General features: G+C 42.6%; 1 protein-coding gene across 2 annotated transcripts; it reads right to left on the bottom strand.

The window, feature by feature from the left end:
- Window positions 1-1,438: 1,438 nt before the first annotated feature.
- On the bottom strand, window positions 1,439-19,361 carry COMMD7 (COMM domain containing 7). Of its 2 annotated transcripts, none has more exons than XM_033095336.1 (9): window positions 19,109-19,361; window positions 13,139-13,189; window positions 12,937-13,039; window positions 4,219-4,275; window positions 4,100-4,137; window positions 3,534-3,624; window positions 3,172-3,221; window positions 2,741-2,789; window positions 1,439-2,166 (listed from the first exon to the last, which is right to left on the bottom strand). In XM_033095336.1, exons 1-9 carry the CDS (start codon window positions 19,190-19,192, stop codon window positions 2,090-2,092), a joined length of 600 nt encoding a protein of 199 aa, XP_032951227.1. In that variant the 5' UTR covers window positions 19,193-19,361; the 3' UTR covers window positions 1,439-2,089. The 2 variants fall into 2 exon arrangements, with proteins under 2 accessions (XP_032951227.1, XP_032951226.1); XM_033095335.1 differs by having other exon boundaries at window positions 13,139-13,192; window positions 19,109-19,335.
- Between the last annotated feature and the right edge of the window lie 1,858 nt (window positions 19,362-21,219).

Raw genomic sequence — 21,219 nt, 5'->3', positions numbered from 1 at the left:
TACCGGCATTATTTATGAAAATTGCAATGCTGGTTATGACCTATCCGCATATCTGAATATGCTGCAGCCACTGAAAGGGATGCAGATTCTATATATTGATATGGAAAGATTTCCAAGATATATTATGTGTAGCGTGTATAATCATCTGTGTAAACAACAACCAAAAAGAGTAAAAAAAAAAATTTTTTTTTTTTCAGATTTTTTTTTTAAGGAGGGCACAGCTCACAGTGGCCCATACAGGGATTAAACCAGCAACCTTGGAGTTATTAGCACCACGCTCTAACCAACTGAGCTAACTGGCCACCCCAAGAGTAAAAATTTTAATTCCTACTGCTTATACGTGGGGGGAAAAAACCCTGGAAAGGTACCTAAGAAACTAATCGTATGGGGACTGAGTGAATGGGAAACAGGGCAGAGGGACCTATTTATTTTTTAAAATTCTTTGATAAATGCATATATTCTTTGACCCAACTATTCTATATCCATACATTTACCTTATAAATGTACTTCCATGCATGCAAAACGACATACATACAAAAATATTCAGTTGCACCATTGCTTTTAAGAGAAAAAGAATAGAAACAACTGAAACACCTATCAGTAGGAAACCGGCTAAATAAATCATTCATTGGAAGACACATGGTACATTTGTTACAAAGAATGAGGCTGCTCTCTCTGATCTGATGTGGAATGATGTCCAAGTTAAGTAGGAAAAGCAAGGTGCAGGACGCTATGTGTGCAGTACACTACCATTTGTGTGGGGGGAAAAAAATCAAAACTCTATGCATATGCATATGAAACACCTCCAGAAGAACACAGAATAAATGACCGTGTTTCCCCGAACATAAGACCTCGCCGGACCAGCAGCTCTAATGTGTCTTTTGGAGCAAAAATTAATATAAGACTGGGTCTTATATTACATAAGACCCAATATTATATTATATACATTATATTATATTATTATTATATGTTACATTATATTATACCCGGTCTTATATAATAGTAAAATAAAACAGGGTCTTAGAGCTGACTGTCCAGCTAGGTCTTATTTTCGGGGAAATACGGTAGTAACAGTGGTTGCCTTGGGGAGGATAACTAGGTAACTAAGAAATGGGGATGAGAAGGAATTACTTAACACTGTATCTTTTGAATCTATTTAAACATTTTAAAACTTTCTGAGGTAGCAGGAAGAGGTAGGAGAAGTCGCATGCTAGGGTGGGGGCTAAGGTCATCTGAAAGCAAAGGACTGCGAAGCTCGGCTTTTCATGTTTTTAACCTGAGCTTCCCTTGAATTACAAATTCCAACTTCCAGCCACAGCTAATTTCACTGAAGACACACAGAGCCTTCACCAAAACCAGGGAGATAATTTTTGAAGATCAGAGCATTAGCCCTCTGAAAGGCAAATGACTCTTTCATAAAGACAACTGGATGCAGACCTTTTCTTCAGAGCCGTTTTTTATTCATCATCTAACCCACAGAGGTGGTCAGCTTGAATCAAAACAGGCTAAAACAGCATCAAAGGCCCGCCTCCTTAAAACACAACAGGGCAAAACCGGAAATGAAGGCAGAGTTTAGCCTTGGTTCTTTTCAGAGTAGACCAAGCATGTATTTATACATAGATGCCCCACTAAGAACTGATTAGCAATGCAATACAGTCACGACCATAGAATACAGAAATCTGTTGTGGACGCCCCACGTGTGTCATTCATAGAGTCCGCCTCTTCCCCAGCCATAAACAAGCCCTCGCTTTCTGTGGGGGAGGGTGATCAGCGTGTATTTACTCTGGAACTTTAAATGGGGGGGTGGTGACTCAGCTTATTTCCTCCCTGAATCTGAGAGGCAATAGTCTGTTTGAATATCTAACAAGTGTCCTGGGAGACAGGTGGTGGAGGTTCCCTTAACAAAGAGTTTACAGGTAATGGCGTAGGGCTCTTAAGTACTTAATCCTGTTGTTTTTCAGAAACCTTTGCACCTGGGCTCCCAAGAGGCAAGCAGGGCCAAATCAGTGAGTGAGGTGCCCCTCAGAGCAGTGACCCAGTGAAGAGGAGGCAGGGAAGAGGGGAAGGTGGAGATGCAAGGCGACAGAAATCAGCTCAAACACTCCATGCTGGTTCTGACTCGCTCCATCTCGTGCAGGAAGCTGTAGAACTGAGGCAAGGTTAATTCTGGGGGGAGAAAATTCAGCTTCAGGTAAATGTTGCCAACTCCACAGAAGCATCCAAGAAAATTAATTTCCACCCAGAGACATTTTTTTTTTCTTTCTTGGCTTACAACATCCAAGCAGCTCTTGATGGGTAATTGATCATAATAATATATAAAAAAAAAAAAACTGACAGCCTTGAATATGGGAAAGTTCTCGGCTTGATAAAAAAGGAGGGGAGGGCGCTTAAAATGGCCTAACTCCACAGCAGAGAGATGAAAGGGCATTACTCAGGATTTCAAGGTGACATCTACAGCAAGAGCGTCTTGCTCTTCAATCTTTGCCATTCTTCCCCCCCAACTCCCCCCCCCCCGCATTTTCCCTTTTTCAAAAAGGCTCTTCAACTGTGGGGTCTCCAACCTGCCGAAGGCTTATTAATGATCCTTGTACCAACTTTTATGAGAGGAAAGGCAGTGGTTATAACACAGCTCAGTAATGACTTTTTTCTGGAAGAAATGACTTGCGGTGGGCTACAGGAGCCCACTGAGTGAAGAGAACATAGAAAAAGTGAAAAGTTTCAAATGGGAATTTGGACTCACCTATGTACAAATTTTCAGTTTGATTTCCTTTCTTAACCACCAACTTTAACTGATTTAAAAAAAAGAAATAAAAAATTTAAATTAAAATGACAATTGGGCAAAGAAATTCTTGAAACCTGAACTTTCACTTAAACATCAAAGCATCCAGTCTCTAACTTGACAGTTACACAGGAGCAGTCTGGACTGTCCACCACCAAAACGTCTAACAATTCCCATGATCACAGGAACGATCAAACTTTTAAGAATACCTAGATCCTGTTGATCTGAAAATAAGCATGTTAGTGACCATGCCTTTAGCTGACCACAATGCTCTGAGCTATAGTCAGTGGAACATCCATTAAAATGGATATTTAAAGAAACCCAATGTAGATTTAATAATTTTTACCAAGTCAAAAAATCTACTCATTTTCAAGGATCAGGAGAAGACTTACTTGTAAAAAAATACTTCCCACTTTTTCCAGTTCGCTGCTCCCAGATGTCACTATGACACAAAAGATAAAACTAGTAAGTGGCCGGTTGGGAACTCACTCTGAAGATCCCACTTGTGCAGGATATGCAGCAGAAGCCATGTAGGGGTGAGAATAAGGACAGCAAAATGTGCTTTTCCGGAAGTCAACTTATCGCGAGAGCCATGGATAGAAACAGCTGCCGAATGTGGACAGCAACACAGAAGCAGCTGCTGGCCCCAACAGTCTTTGAGGACCAAGGACACCTCTTTCGCATTGAAGTTCTCTAACAGCCTCTATAGCCCAACGCAACATCACCCCGAGGACCCGCGACTGGCTCTAGTTACCTCCAAATTTCCACTCCATATCTATAAGCTGGTTAATCATCAGAGTCTGACCTATGGCCCATCGAGCAAGGGTGGGGGCATTCTGCTTCCACTGGAACAAAAGCAAAAAGCCAAAGTCGTAACTATGGGAAGAATCCCCCCTATTCCTTGCACCCCCAACACAGCAATGTTTCCTTATTTATACAGACAGTAGGAAGAATGCAAATCCAAGGGCTGGGCCTATATGCACAGATGGGGGGATGGAGGCAGATGGAGGTGCAGAAAACAAGATAAATGTTTTCTTTCATTCCAAGGTTTAATCCAGGTTGGAACAACTGTATGGCATTTATATTAGTCAAATCAGAAGGATGCACTAAAAAATGCACAAAAATTAGAGATGCACTAAATAGTGCTGCTTAAAAGCTGGATGTGTGTCATTTGCAAGAATCCAAATGAAAAACATTAAGCTGCGGAAGTGACACATAATGATTGACGGTTTTTCCTTAATCAGCAAATTCCATTTGTTTCTTTTCATGAAATAAAAGCAAGCAATCTTAATTAACCTTGGTAAAGAGGAATTATGATACCTTTTCAGAAAAGTAAGTGGCTTTCTCTTCACTAAGACCTATAAGAGAATATAGGGAGACGTTAATATAATAAAGAGTCTCAAGGCCTGTCACCCTGAGCAACCTTGGCGATGACCTACCCAGAGTTATGAAATCAGCCTGGACCTGCTCGGCTGTGAGACTCCTCTTCAAGGCACCTGGGACACGAGAGAAATTAGTTAAGAAGGGCAAATCAATTAATCCGTTGGCAGTAAGTATTTAACGGGCACAATCTATACGACATAGATGACAAAAGGAATACGCAAAAACTCAGCTAGTTGCGTGAGGATCTCAGTCTAGCCGGGGAGGAAAGGCACGTCTGAGACAAGTGGAGAACAAGACAAGCCCATTTCGTTTGTCGTACAACACAACACACACACACACGCACACATACACACACACATCCCTGCAAACAGAAGAAAGGGCTTTGTGGACTTGAGGATGGGAGTACTTGATCTGAGGAAAGAATAAGGCCACAGATTCCTGGAGCAAAGTGGGGGAAGCTCAATGTCAGGCTGGGCATAGGTGCAACAGCCTACAACTGCACCGTGTAATACGTAACCACTAAACGTGTGGTTACTTAAATTTATTAAAATTAAATAAAATTCTGAATTCAGTTCCTCAGTTGCACTAGCTGTTTCAAGTGCTCCACAGCCACATGGGTCCAGTGGCCACAGTACTGAACAGTGCAGATTATACAGACCAATTCCATCTACATAGAAAGTTCTACTGGACAGCGCTGCCCTAGAAAATCAGCTTTCAGGAGGTACATCCAGATGGTCTACACAGTTTGGCCTCTTACAATGCACACGTCGCTTCCAAGGGGACCATCAAACCTTCCTCTCAGCCCTGGAACACACAGCTGTGGGGGCTGCTTTGCTCTGCCTACAGCTCCAATTCCTGAAAACATAGTGTTGCCAGCGATCTGGGCTTCTCAATGTCTAACCTGCAGGCTACTGCACGAGTCACAATGTGGCAACCGCTTTCAAATTTTCCACTTCTTAAAGTCTTCCAGAAGAGGACTAATTAAAGAGTCGGAAGACATCTACCACATATCCAGGGAGAGCCCAGAAGTAATGCCCTAAACCCAAGTCTCCACCCCCATCTTACTCCAGAAAAACAGTCCTAAAGGCTGTTGTCCCCTGTAAAATAAACCATGTAAACAAAGGGAGGAAATCTTTTATCTCCAAAATCAGACGGAGCAAGGAAGCCACAGGGAAATAAAAAAGGCAAGACCCCAGGAAATCTTGGCCATAAAGGCCCTTCAAGAAGGAGGCCACTTCCTAGCCAATCCAATTAACTCATAACTATCACACGTACAGCTCCTTTGTGAATACCCAGTTCAAACCCGACATTTCGCTTGATGATCCCAAAGTACTCTGAAGTGGGATTATTGAAATCTTTAATTTACCAGGAAACTAAAGATCAAACTTTTGGGGGAGAATATCTGGAAAAGGCACATAGTCAACAATTGCCAAGAATTCGCACAACAGCTATGCCCCCAAAATACACTGAGATAATGCGGGAAGCTTTTTAACAATGTCAGTAGAGATTCAAGTTAGGGACAATGGGCTGCTTTCGGTGCATCCACACAACAGCCTGGATGTCAAGGTGATTTTGTTAAAACTTAAGTCAGACCACGTGTCTCTCCTCTGTTCAAAACCCTCTGATAGTTCTGGTCGTACTTACAATAAAATCCAAAGCTTACAATGCCCTGCACGATCTGGCCTCCCCCAGAACCCCTAAGCTCTTTCCCTTGCTTACTCAGCTTTCCCTATAATATCCCAGGCAGGTTCCTACCACCGGGCACTTGCCCTTGCAGTTCCCTCTGCTGGGAACACTCTTCCTCAAATCGGAGCACAGCTCATTCCCTCACTTAATTTCGGCCTCTGCTTGGATCTCACCTCCGCAAGGCTCCCTGATGGCTCTATTTCAAGTGGCGCTGCTCTTCACTTGCCCCCTTACACTGCTTCTTTTCTGCTTGTATTTATAATTACCCAGCTTTACATTATATACCCATTGCCAATTTTTCCACTAGTAGAATATCAGTTCCATGAGAGAAAGGATTTGGTCTGTTTTGCACACTGCTCTGCCTCAAGCTCCTAGAAAAGGTCTGGCTCTCTTTATTGGTTGGCACTCAATAAAAACATGCTGAAAGAATCCGTACAATGGAATGTTAGCAGCCTTTAAAAAGAATGAGGTTGGGGTGACCAGTTAGCTCAGTTGGTTAGAGCGTGGTGCTAATAACACCAAGGTTGGAGCAGCCAGTTGGCTCAGTTGGTTAGAGCACAGTGCGCATAACACCCAGGGCGCCGGTTCGATTCACACATGGGCCATTGAGCTGTGCCCTTCACAACTAGAATGAAAAACAATGGCTTGACTTGGAGCTGAGCTGCGCCCTCCACAACTAGATTGAAAATGACCCCACAATTAGATTGAAAAAAAAAAAAAAAAGGACGACTTGACTTGGAGCTGATGGGTCCTGGAAAAACAGTTCCCCAATATTCCCCCCCAAAAAAACCCAAAAATAAAATAAACACCAAGGTTGCCGGTTCGATCCCCGCATGGGCCACTGTGAGCTGCGCCCTCCTTAAAAAAAAAACAAAACATGAGGTAGCTCTCAATGTGCCAATTTGCAAATATAATTAAATGAAGAAAAGGAACAGTCTGCACAGTAGGATTATGACCCCTTTTGCATAATAAAGCGAGCATACTATATATGTGTGTATGTGAATACTATATGTGTGCATGAGTATATATACATATATATACACACACATATATATCCTTATTTATAGCTTTAATTATATCCTTATCTAATAGCTATGTTTGCAGATGTAAGATACATTTTTTTCCTGAACATATCCACAGACAACTTAAGAGTGGATATCTGTGGAGAAAGGGACTGGGTAGGACTTTTCTTTCTTTCTGTCATTTAAAACTTTCCTAGTTGCATCTAGGGTTTTTTTTTCATGTGAAGATGGTAAAATTGTGACCCATGTGCGTCCTTGTACTTTTCTATAATTAAAAAAGTAAATGTTACTTAAAAAAAAAAAAGTTAAATAAATTGCCCAGGGCCACAACAGCTGGCGAGTGGCAAAGACAAGGAGCTTATAGGCCAGAGGGTCCCCAAACCCAAGCTCTTTCTATATCAGGTCATTCTGAGATGCTGCCCCAGGGAACCAATACCAGGCAATGTCCTGACAGTGACTGACAACAAAGGCTCCCATCCACAGGGACCAAAATGCAAACTCTCCATCCTGCTGTTACCATAGGCAGGAGCCATACTTAAAAATATATCTGCATCATGCTAGGCCCCAAGCCTTTAACTAACTCCTTCCCTTCTCTCCCTCGCCCTCCTTCCTTCCTTAAAAAATATATTTGCATCATGCTCAGCCTCAAGACCTTAATCCCTCCTTTCCTTCCTTCTTTCCTTCCTTCCTTCCTTCCTTCCTTCCATCCACACACCCATCCATCCATTTATTTTTATTGAGATAGAATTGACATGTAACATTGTGGAAGTTTAAGGTATCGATTTAATACATTTATATATTGTGATATGATTACCTCTATAATGTCAGCTAACGCCTCTGTCACATAACTATCATTTCTTTTTTGTAAAGAGAACGTTTCACATCCAGTCTCTTAGCAATTTTGAAATTTATAATCCAGTATTGTTGCCTATAGCTCTCTACTTCCTTTTTACATTTTCCTTTGGTGAGTCCTTTGTCCTAAGCACAGAACAGACCTGCAGCCTAGACCACATACCAGACAGAAAACTGTAAACTCCGGGGCTGGAATCACCAGAACACGTCATTTGGTGAAATTTGAGAATGTCCTTCTTTAAACACAGGTAACCATCTGGGATGGTTTATAAAGTCCATCATTTTTTCTTTAAAAACTTTTTTCTTAAAGGTCAGTTAGTGAGCACCCATAAGGACCAGACATCTTGCTAAGTATTAAAATAAAAACAGGCTTACAAAGTGACCCTACAGCCAAGTTATCTGTAATCCTGTACGGAAGACAACTCATAATGATAATGACAATCCATATTAGCAGTGGTACAGATACCACTTAGTGAAATGAGCACTTCACATTTATTATCCTTCTCTGTTCTAATAACAGTGTATGAGCTACTAATACCATGTTTCCCCGAAAATAAGACCTAACCGGAAAATAAGCCCTAGCATGATTTTTCAGGATGACATCCCCTGAATATGTCCTAATGTGTCTTTCGGAGCAAAACTTAATATAAAACCCGGTCTTATTTTCGGGGAAACATGGTATTAGCTCTGCTTTCTCCCTAAAAGAGGTTAAGTGACTTGGCTCAAGGTCTCAAGGCTGTTAAGTAGCCATAGTGACAAGTAAGCAAGAGCCATCCAGCAACCAAACGCAATGTGAGGGCCAACTATACACAAATAAAATGCATGAAACAAGGGAGAAATCTGAACACTGACTGCGTATTTTAATTTTAGATATGATTATGGCATTGTAGTTTGATAAGGGTTTGAAAAAGTCTTTATTTTTTAGCGATACATCACCAGGTATTTAGTTCATTCATTCATCATGATATGATGTCTGAGAGATTTAGACTTGCTTTAAAATAATCCAGTTTGGAAAGCAATGAGAAGTGGATGGTGTATAGATGAAACAATTTGGCCATGGGATGATAATGATTGAAGCCAGGTGTTTTTAAGAATTACATCCTAAACAGTAAAAGAAAATCATAAAAAAAAAAAATCCATTGGGCTTTAAGCCAATCAAGGGGAGTTCTAGCACCGGCTTTTCCACTGTAAGATCTAAAGCAAGTCACTTCCCTTCTGTTAGGACTCTATTTCTTTATCTGCAAGACAAAGAGTAGACTAGATCAGCACTTTACAAAGCTTTTACCTGACTCTCCCCTGCCAAAAAAAAGAAAAAAAAACACGGGTTCCATGATTAACTGTTTCACAGATACTGGTTAAGCAGGTTTCTTTACTGCAGGATTTTTCAGAGATGAGATATGTTAATGTGTGCGAATCTCCAAGACTGATCTGGAGGGTTCTTGAGTCCCCTTTAGCTCTAATAAGCTATGCTTCTGCGATGAGGCAGGACCAGGATGAGGAATGTGGAAGAAGATGAGGGCGAGTCTTACATTTCAGATTAGATTGGAAAAGGCCTTCAATGCTAAATTAAGGATTACAGACTTCATTATGTAAAGTAAATAGTTGAGAAGAGCAGCAAGTTCCAAGCTGTACTGTAGAAGTGTACTCCAGGGCAAACTGGAATCAGGACGGGAAAACAGAGGTGGAGATGTTACTGCTGCAACAAGGCCTGAAGGGCCAAGAACTTGCTCTGGGACAAGCAGCCTCTGGGACTGGAAGGAAAATGACACACAAGGCCAAGGGATGAGGAAGAGGCCCCAGAGATTTACAAGCTACAATGTCAGATGCTTAGGCGACGCTCTAGAAGAAATGGAGAATTCAAGCAGGAAAACTCTGTAGGAAGAGAAAAGTCAGATTGCATGAGAAGAAAAAAAAAACAACGAAACAAAATAAACAGTAAAATAAACAGAAACTGTTGAGAGTTAACTGAGAAGTACAGTGAACCTGAGACTTCAGTTCTAGAACTTGAAAAGCTTGAAAAGCGTTGGGGCATTAAATAGTGAAGAGGTGAATTCAAATGCTCCTGATTTGATAAGGAGGCCTGGGGCTGAAACTAAACTATCAACAGTTTAGCAGGCACCGTATTGTATTAAGTGTTTTACATATATTAACTCATTTATTCCCAATGTCACCACCATAAACTGCTCTTATTACTACTCCATTTTTCAGATAAGAAATTGAGCCTCCAAGAGGCTGGTTGTCCAAGGTCAAATGAGTACATTAGGTGATGTGACCAACATTCAAATCCAGTGAATCTGCAAAGCCCATGTCTGGATTGGTATGCTATGAGTTCCTCCATGTTCTCTGCATCTATGGAAAATGACCTTCTATAGACGCTGATAATCATCCTGCTTGAAAAATGTACACCCGACATTCCCTGGGAGGGTCACAGGATCTCCCAAATTCAGTTCACCTCACCCGGCATGTACTAGGCACTTGCTCTATGGCATCAATTTACTTGTAACCCTGGCTTCAGAATGTGGTACAAAACCCACCCCTGACTTCAAGAACTAGCTATCTACTAGAGCCACGAGATAAGACAAATACAAAGCAGTATAAACAATGGAAAAGTAAATGATTATGGTTCAAAATGAGAGCTGCAGATAAAAACAATTGTATCTTGGCTGCTGAGAGAAAGGCAGGCCCCTGCGGACTGAAGTGGCTTAGGAAGGCTTTCAGAAGAGGCAGCACAGGGGCTGGGGCCCAGGGGTGGGGAAGGGCTAAAGGCAGCCTGACGAGATGGAGCGGGGTGGGGAGCAGAGATGAGAAGGACAGGAAAGAATGGAGGCAGGGACACCAGACAGAGGTCTCCTGAAAATCAGTGTCCACAACACTGTTGGGAAGACAGGTCTCCACCTGCAGACAAACCCATTCCCACAGGTATAGGCTAGACCATGAGGATAAAGGCTGCTGGCTCTGCACTCTGGGCACCTCTCCTACAGAAATGCTCACATATGGTGAGTACACAACTGTCCTACGGATGTTCACCGGGGCATTGTTTCTAAGAGTGAAACGGTAGCACCCAAATGGCCAGCAATGGGAAATGGATTAACTGAAAGAAGATACTTTCAGTCCAAGGTACAGTGTAGTCGTCAGAAGAATAAAGCTGATGTCACGAAGTCTCCATGATGTACTAGGGATGAAAAAATGCAAGCTGCAGAGCAATTCTGTGGTTCACGACCATTGATGAAAAAGAAAACTACATGAATGTACATGTGTATGTCTGTCAGTGTATGTAAAAAATACAAAAGGACGTACACCACACTTATTGTGATTATCTCTAGAGAAAAGAGTGGGATGACAGTGAAAGGGAATTTCAGCCTTTGACTCGCCATAGCTCTGCACGGCGTCAAGTCTGCGATGAAAATTTATTCCTATGTTAAGAAGACTGCAAGTTCCCATCCAGCCTGGTGGTTCACATGCCTTTAATTTGCCATGAGGGCAAAGAATGCAAGAATCACATAAACAGGACCATAAAATTTCACAGATGGAAACCTCAGGGATGTTCTGATTCAAACTCCCAGAGCCTCTGGAGCACAGGACAGAGCCAAGCACAGCATCTGGACTAGGAAACGGGAAGGCACCGGACAGGAACAAACAAATTAAGCCCCCAACTTTTAGTGCACTGTTGGGTTGAAATCTTGGGAAGATGAGCTTATCACAGATTTTCAAAGCGTATACATCAGGAACGCTGTTTTATCTCCTCTCAGCCTGGTCGACATTTATTCATTCTTTAAGACTGGGTTCAAATGTCACTTCTCTCTTTAAATAAAACGAAGTTTTAATTAAATTGCCAAATGAATTCTATAGCAACTTTTAGACAATACATAGACAAAAATAAACAAATTATAACAGCCTACAGTCCTACCACCCAGATATAGCCACAGTTAACATTCTTTCTTCTTTTTTCTTTTTCTTTCTTTCTTTTTTTTACAAAAGCAGGACTGTGATAGAAAGTTTTGTAAATTACTATTTTTATTTATTAAACAGTGTATTGTGAAAGGTTTTCTGTATCGTTACATTTTCTTCAACAGCATCTTTTAAAGTTACTCCATAATTTGGAAAATGAGAGCAATCTTTTACTGAGATACTGTGCTAGGCATTTTATTTACATTATCTCAATTAATCTTCAAAACAAGCCCCCCCAACACACACCACACACACAAAAGCTGAGATGGGGGTCGGGCACTGCTAAGGAGGGGTTGTGGCTAGAGGTTGGGAGAGATGGGTACCTGGCCAAAGTCACACTACTTATCAAGTGACAGACTGGGATTCACACCCAAGTCCATCTAACTCAGAACTGTGAATTCTTGACCACCAGGATGTCCCCTGGTGAAAATGGACCCCGGTTCTTTACACCAATCTCTAGCTACCTCGCAATTTGATTGTTTCTAATTTTTCTTTATCATAAACAGTGCTATGACGGACACCCCTACGGCGCAACCTTTGTGATCACATCCCTCCTGGCTAGAAAATTCCTGCCAGAAAACTGCTCTAGGCAAACTCTGTTTCTCCCACCATCTGTGGTGAAAGACCAATCTTTTTAATTTTCAATCCATCGTGGACAAATATTTTTGTAAAATACAATGAAAATTAATTCCTAGAAACAGGAAATGAAAAAACACATACAAACTACCAACCCCAAATAGTTAAAATAATGAAGTTTATGTTACGTATATTTTAATCACGTGAAAAAAAATACAAGCCCCATTTTTTTATTATTATTTTTTTTAAGTTGGGTGCAGCTCACAGTGGCCCATGCAGGGATCGAACCGGAAACCTTCGTGCCACCAGCACCACCACACTCTAACCAACTGAGCTAACCTGGCCACCCCAAGCCCCATTTAAAAAAAAAATGATTAGGTTCAAGAGACTGTCAGATTGCTATAAAAGTTTCTAAATGCTTACTCTCAATTTCTGTGCTTTTCGTGGAGGACCAGATAACAGTTTGGAGACTGAAGCCGGGATGCAGGCTGCACTTGGAACTACACACCTATTATACTCTACTGGGGTTATCTATTTACCTGGCTTCCTCCCTAGACTGGGAGTCCCGCCTACGTCTGGTTCACTACTGAACGCTCTGGCTCAGTGCCCAGAGCACGCCTGTCGACTCTGTGGACTGAGGGAATGTTTAACTAATGTCTCTGACCTCAGCTGCTGAGGGAGGCTACTCACCATTTGGAACCAGGAGGAGGCTTTTCACAATGCTTCTGAGGGGGCCAAGACTCATCTGATTGGTGGTGGCAAATTCAGACAGCTGAGCCAGAAACCTTTCCACCTGCAGAGAGGGAACAGCACACACCGGGCCTTCACTTTTTAAGCATCTCAGGACTAGGGACTCACACTGGGGAACTCTCCTTATCACAAAATACTTTACCTCTTTTGGCTCAGTGAGGAAGTGAAAAAGCACATCTGTCAGGGCTGAGAACTGCTGTGAAGAAAATAACACAGAACATCAGTAAAATTCTACTCCTTCTCAGTGTTCCTACATCCCATCCAACCATAGACCCTTAAGAAAGAAAAGAATAACACACAGGTGTTCACACCTGTTTTGATCATCTTAAAGTTACAAATATTCATAATACCCACCACCAGTGTCAATGTATCTGTGTCACTATATTGTCTGGAAAACTTGGATGTTTTAATGGGATACTTGGGAGATATATAGAGGGTGCCAAAAAAATGTATACACATTTTAAGAAAGGAAAACTGCATTAAAATTGTAATACTCAATATGTACCGATAACAAAAGATGAATGCAAGTCAGGTTTGACTTCTGCAATTACAAGAGGTGCTCAAAGTGGTTACCATCAGCATCCAGACACTTCTGATTACGGCGAACTACTGCTTGAGCAACGGTGACCAAAGTGTCCACTTGCATACATTTTTTTTTGGCACCCCCAGTTGTAGTAAAGTTTAACACTTTATTATACATTGTATTAGGACAGTCTCTTATTCTTTTGTGTATTTTGTGTATCTTCTCTTTATTGGTATTGTATTGTTATGTTTGTGTCCCCCAAAATTTATATTTTGAATTTATTACTGTATTTGGAGATAGAGCCTATGAGGAAGTAACAAAGGTTAAATGGGGTCATAAAGGTGGCACCCTAATCCCATAAGACTGGTGCCCTTGGAAGAGACCCCACCAGAGCTTCCGCTCTGAGACACATGTCATGTGAGACACATGAGAAGGTAGCCAACTGCAAGCCAGGAAGAGAGCTCTCACCAGGAACTAAATCTGTTGGCACCTTGATCTGGATTTACCAGCCTCCAGAACTGTGAGAAATAAATTTCTGTTGTTAAAGCCGCCCAATCTGGGTGTTTTGTTATGGCAGCCCAAGCAGATTGAGACTTGTATCATTACTTTCCCATGTTTCCTCCCAATGGATAGTGTGTGGCACAGTGGGGAGAGCCAGGACATAAGAGCTTAAAAGACCCAGATGTGAACAGTGTTTTGCTACTACCACCCAAGTGACCTTGGGGAGGTCACTTCGCCTCTCTGTGTCTCAGTCCCCATAGGGAAAATAAAAGCAATAATACATAGCATCCAGAACATACTAAAGGTGGGATATGCAAAGCCTCTAGCATAGTGCCAGGCTAGAGGCTAAACAAATGGTAGCAATTATCATGGCCATTGAGTCACTATATCATTTGATCCACCTTTCTGAAGCAATACATTAAAAAACATGACATGCAGATACTTTAGCTCAAAGTCCCCAAAGTTGTACATGTAATGTGATTGTCAAACGCACCCACCCCTTTTGCTATGACCCACTAAACTCCATACAACCCCCTGGCACATTATTCTAAAATGTATTGTTTTAAAACTAGTCTTTGAAAATTTAAAACTAATATAAGGGCAAAGTTTTGAAAAGATGCAACCAGCATAAGAGATTATAAAATAAAATGTCTCTCTCTCCCTCAGGCCCCCACCTCAGTCTCACTCCCCACAGGCCGTTATTGCTAACTACCTCTGTTGCTTTCCTATCATTTTATCTTCATTTAATTTCTTTGAAATACAAATGGGATTATACTGAACCCACTTCCTGCACCTTGCCTTTTTAAACTCAATTTGTTAACAGAGATCAATCAAGTGAGCAGATATAAGTCACAATTGCATGGCATTCGACTGTATAGTTAGCATAATTTATCCTCCTAGAGATGAACATTAGTGTGTATTTTGTTGGTGTTACTATGAACAATGCTGCAATGAATATCCTCCCACATAGTTCTTTGGGACATATGTCTATAAGATAAATTCTTAAAATGTATCCTAGGTCAAAGGATATATGCATTTTAAGTTCTGAGAAAATGTTGCAAAAAAGTTGCGTAGATTTACACTCCCACCAGCCAACGGCATAGAAGTGTCTGCCTTCTCAAAACTTCACCAATATCCCCCGGAAACATTTTAACCAATGCTGATCCAGGCGTTGTCTTTATGCAGTATTTAGCCTGGCCTAACTTCTGGTTCTACATAGTAGTAAAAACGGGAACAGTCAGTCAGGACTGGCTTGAGAATGTGTCCTCAAACTATTTGTGAGGTTTTCTTTCTTTACCTTTTGTTTGTTTTTTGCTGCAAATCTGTGGAACTGTCCCAGCTTTGGCCAACTGCATTTCCTTTGCCACCTAAGGCCTTTAAAATAATGGGGCGGCTAAGAAGCCCTCCAACGGCTTTTGCATTTCCAGGCCCCAGCTTTGCATTCAGGCTTAACCTCCTTGTGAGAGCTCATCCCCCACCTCTCTTCTCAAGAGGGGCCTCAAGCTAATCTGGTCAGTAGTTTGTTACAGAACCTCATCCCTATCTCTGCTTTCCCAAATCTTCTTTGTCCTTCAAAGCCCAGGCCAAGATACTAGGCCACTCCCATCATGAAAGGGACCTACTCAGATTCTTAATTTCTGAGTTTCCCTCTTGGAACCTCACCTGGGGGCACTTAGAATTTTCAATCTTGATAAGGAACAGGAACAAGTCTTAGCAGAGAAGGTTCCTTGTATGGCTTTGTATGGTCACAGCACCTTAATTATTGTTAAGGGCACAGTAAGTATTTGTTGAATAAAAATTCCCTGCACACTTTCCCCCATTCGTTGCCTTTATACTTGCATAGTTGTCTCACCTGCCCAACTATTTGTGAAATCAAAATCTTAACTCTTCTTACTAGTAAACGTAAGAAAAGATGCTCAAAATCATTCCAGACTAGAGAAATGTGAATCAGTAAACCAAGGAGATACCATTTTTCCATTTATCAGATCTTCAAAAATAAAAGTACGATGACATCAGTGCTCGTGAAAGCACAAGGAAACAGATATGCTCACGTACTGCTGATGAGAGGAGAGACTAGGGCGACATTTCTGGAGGGCAATTTGGCAATCTGTATCTAATTTTTAAATGATCATACCCCTTGACCTAGTAATTCCATTGCAAGTAGACCCTTCAGGTATGTTCAAAAAGGTAAACCCAGACGCATTCACACAAAACAGTTCGTTGACAGCACTGTTCATTGAAAAAAAACAAAACACTGAAAGCAACTTAAGTATCTATTAATAGGGGAGTGGTGCGATAAATTACGGTAGATCCATTTATGTAAAAAAAATGTTTAAAGGATACCTAAATATGATGGCTGATGCAGACTTTTTTTTCCCTATAGATACACAAAAAACTATTAAAATGCTGATTTCTGGGCCAGAAGAAATAGGTGTTTTAATTTTATACCTTTGGATACTGTTTGAATTTTCTAATGTGTGTGTATTGCTTTCATTTATAGTTAGGTGAGAGGATTATAGACCATTATTTTTCTTCTTTATATATTTCTGAATTTCCTCTCTCATAACCATTCTAAAAGTGATTATTTTTTAATCTCACCTATTTTCAAGGCTCCACATTACCTAGGACATCAGATAGCACATGCAGATACACGTAATACTGTATTTTGTTTCCATTTTCTGATCTGCCCTAGCAGATAGGCCATATCCATTAAGACTGTACACGTTACTGGATTTAGTGGCTAGTTGGTGTATAGTAGGCATTCAGATAAATATCCACTGAATGAGCAATAAATGGTGATGCCAACATTAATACAATGATTATTTTTCTCTTTGAGGCGTGGGCCTCAGACTTCAAAATAAATTCAGCTAATAGAGTTGGTACTTGGGGAGGTTTGATCACCTAGCAAAAGGGGAGAAAATGGCCCAAAGGATTCTGGTAAATTGCTTGTCAGGAAAAAGCTTTCTGTATTAAAAACAAAGGTAGGGGCGGCGGGTTAGCTCAGTTGGTCAGAGCGTGGTGCTCTTAACAACAAGGTTGCTGGTTCAATCCCCACATAGGCCACTGTGAGCTGTGCCCTCTACAACTAGATGGAAACAACTACTTGACTCGGAGCTGATGGGTCCAGGAAAAACACACTTAAACAAATAAAAGTTTAAATAAAAACAAAACACAAAGGTAGAGGTTTAGAGTATATTTCAAGATTAGAAAATGAGTCAAACTCTGATCTTGAAGTGGTTTATATTTTCCATGACTTCCAAGTTGGAGGTAACATTAAGGATCATACAATCCTATCTTAAAGGTTTTATTATTATTATTATTACTATTATTATAGTAGGCACACAATATTATATTAGTTTCAGGTATATGCTTAAAGTTTGTTTGCAGTAATACCCTTTTTATTCTCTAAATGGAAGTCTTCCAGAAAACGCCAACACATAAAGAAGTAAAAGCTAAGCTACCTGGGTCAGGAGATCTTCCACAAATCTCCACTCTAGTGTGTTTTAATTCCTTAGGATCTTAAGTCAGACATCCGGTCCTGAATTCCTCCTGGCTCTACCACTTCCGGGCTGTCTGACTTTAAACAGGTCTGTTTAGTTCCCTGAACCATTTTTCTTATCTGTAAAATGGGAATAAATAGCACCTAAGTTTTAGGGTTGTTACTCATGCAGCACCTAAAATAATGCCTGGCACATAGTGCATACTCAATAAATGACAGCTACTTGTAGGTAACCAGCTATTTTTATTGAATCTGAATCTGTGATTCAGATTCCTCATCTGCAAAATGCGAATAATAGTACCTACCTTGTAGAGTGGTTGCAAGGACTCAACGAGTTAATACACAGAAAAGCACTTAGAACTGTGCTGTCCAGTACAGTGGTCACTAGCCACATGCAACTATTGAGCACTTGAAAAGGGCTAGTCTCATTTGAGATACGCTATAAAAGTAAAATACACACCAGAATCAGTAAACTTAGTACCAAAAGTAAAGTATCTCATTGATATTTTTATATGGATTACAAGTTGAAAGGATATTTTGATACAGTGGATTAAAGAAAACATAAAAATTAATTTCTTGTTTCTTTTTCATTTTTAAATGTGGCTGCTAGAAAATTGAAAATTAGACTTATAGCTTGCAATTTATTTCTATTGGACACAGCAGCCTGAGAACATGACAGGCATTGCAATTACGGTCACCATTACTTTATGAGAAAACAGTAAGTTGTGGGAGAGGCTTACTGTTTTAAGTTGTGGGAGATGAAAGAAAAGGCCCCCACCTCCTGGGAAATGACAACCAGGAGGGAAAGAAATGCACCTGTGCAGTGGTGGTGAGAAGTGTCACTTAAATCTATTTTGCCTGCTTTGGTGGCATGAAAGGAGCATCCCAACCAGCACAGGAACAGGAAGCCTCCAAGGTTGACACCCGTGGTCTGAAATGGGACAAACCGGCTTTGTCTGCTCCACCACCATCAAAGCCAGGCCCTACAGTGTGTAGAGTATACACGGTTTCTTTCTTTGCGCACTACCAGGCATTTCCCTAAAGGGGGGGTGGGGTGGATGTCATCACTAGCGTCGCCCCAGACCCTGCCCTCAGGTTCACAGAGCCCCTCTCTGACCTGGCTATTACCGACTCTCACATCCGACCCCCGCATTACCTGCCCCCACTCCAGGCTCCCCTCGATCCCCTCGGGATGCTAGGACCCGCCTCAGTCTCCCCAAACCCTTTTGGCCTCCCTACTACTACACGTCTCAGTCCCTCCCTGGCCCCCCAAACTCCCTTCAGCCTCGTCAAAACTCCCCTCTGTCCCCCTTCTGAGACCCGTCAGACTCTACTCGTTCCCGGAAGTCCCCCAGTCCCATCTCTGGGTCCCCAAACCCCCGAGACCCCTCAGCTTGCCCTTAGGCTTCCCGACACCCCCCGGCCCCCCAAGCTCTCCGCAGAGCCCAATCTCCATCAGCCCCTCCCTGCATCCCCCTAACGCCATAACGCATACCGGACGCTGCTCGGCCCTCGGCCTAACCCTCCAGGACCCGCCTCAGCCCTTCCGGCACCACCTCGGGCCCTGGCTCCGCAGCCTCCGAGCCCACCTGTGCGCCCAGCTGGTTCAGCTGCTGCATGTCGCCGCCCACAGCCTCGGGTACCGGGTCCTGCGTGCAGTGCAGGCGGCCCATGGCGTCCTCCCGGCCCCGCAGCTCCTGCCGCCTCCCCCTGCTTCCTCCTCGGCCGCTGCCCGCCTCGCTGCGCTTCCGCAGCCGCACTTTCGCCACGGGCCGCCCAGCCGTCGCTGCGCTCCTCCCACGGCCGGCTAGAGTGTGGGGCGGGGCACCCTCGTGTAGCCGCGGACACGCGCGGAGTCCGGGCTATGAAGGCGGGGCTCCCTGGCGGACACCCGGACACACGCAGGCCCCGTGCGCGGGGCCCGGCGCCCTGGCGGAGCCGCGTGCACAGCAGCCGCTGGGCCCAGTGTTAAGTCCCTGCGGAGCACAGCGGTCAAACGCCGGATTCCCCATGGGTTCTCCCGCCTGCCGACTCCTGGGCGCAGCTTGGCTTTTCTGAGCCCGTTTCACTCTCCTTAAAATGAACTCCTGGGTGGCTTATCCTAAAACGTTTAGAACATAGCCTGACACACAGGAGATCCTCAATGAATCGCTAGCTGCTATCATTATCGTCTTTATTACGCATTCAGCAGATACCTCTTGCATGCCTACTGGATACCTGGGGATAGAGAAGTGAACAGCAGCAGGCCGAATGTCCCTGGGAGGGCTTACATCAAAGTGGAGCACTAGGTCTCCAACTTGGGTTTGCATCAGCATCTCCTGGGGAGATTGCTTCAAGGCCTATTGGTGGGCCCCACCCTCAGAGTATCTGATTAGAAAGGCCTGGAGTGGAGCCCCGAGAATTTGCGTTTCCAACGACTTCCCAGGGACCACACTTTGAGAACCTCTGCAGTGGAGGAAAGTGACTCAATGAAGTGCAAGTGCTGTGACAGTGCCAGGGAGGGCAGTGGTCAGGTCAATGAGGGAAGATTATTGGGACAGTGATAATCACCGCAGCCCCTGAAACACTTTAACCCTATGCTCTCTTCCAAAGGACCCCTTGAATTCCCCAGGTAAGTATTACCCTGATCCCCATTGGACAGATGAGAAAACTGCAATCTAGAACCTGGTCCCCAACCTAGAGCTGTACCTATCCCTGTGCCCAGCCTTGAGGATATGACGGGGATGCCTTGAAACCTGGGGTCAGGGAGTTATGGGGAGGGCGGGCTGGCTTTCTCGGACAGGTGCTCTTCTCTACCCTTAACATAAAAATCCCTTCTGGAAGGGTATGAACAGAATGTCTTCTACCCAGAGGCCAAGCTCCTCCCCTTTAGTCATTATTTCATTCATGCATTCATTCAACAGATAATATTGAGTGCCTACTGCGGGGCAGATGCCATGCATGACAAGTGTTGGGACACCAGTGACAAAACCAGATGCAGTGCCTGGCCTGGGAGAAGGGAGTTTAGTCAGGAAGGCAGACATACATATGTGAAATTCATGTGAGTGAAATTAACTGATGCCAAGAAGTACAAAGGGCTTTGAGAATGTGTATAGGGCACTTGTCCAAGTCCGAGGTACCTGGAAGAGAGTAAACCTTTGGGTCACTGACAGACATGGACTGAACTCACACCCCCTGACTCACCATCCAGGAATTTTTATTTTAAAATATTTTTAACCTTTTAAAAAAGATCTCTGTCAGTGCATTATATTTATTCATATCTTTAAGTGTTATATTTGTTGAGGTATAATTTATATACAAAGAAAATGCACCCATTGACAGTGTTCTTTTAAATTATTTCACCTTTTTTTTTTTTTAACATCCTTGAGGAAACCACTGCATTTCCTTTATTTCTGTTCCTACAGTGACGGGTGCTGTGGCACTTAATAAATATTTGTGGAATTTAATTAGCCTATGTGACAGAAAATAGAGAAAGGGAAAGAAATTCACTGGAAAGTGCAGCCCAACACTGCAGTGAGAAAGTAACTATTGTCTTCCAGTCTTTTTCTACACAACAGGTCATTGGGGTTTCTTGATTTGGTTTTGTTTTTACATATTCGGGGCTATCCTAAACTATTAAACTCTGATCCTTGGACCAGCAGTGAAGACATTACCTGAGAGCTTGTTACAAATGCAGACTTTCAGGCCTACCCTAGACCTG

Source organism: Rhinolophus ferrumequinum, chromosome 23, assembly GCF_004115265.2.
Source record: "Rhinolophus ferrumequinum isolate MPI-CBG mRhiFer1 chromosome 23, mRhiFer1_v1.p, whole genome shotgun sequence".
Classification (NCBI taxonomy): Eukaryota; Metazoa; Chordata; class Mammalia; order Chiroptera; family Rhinolophidae; genus Rhinolophus; species Rhinolophus ferrumequinum.
The sequence above is the reverse complement of the archived record's forward strand: the minus strand, read 5'-3'. Positions and strand labels throughout refer to the sequence as shown.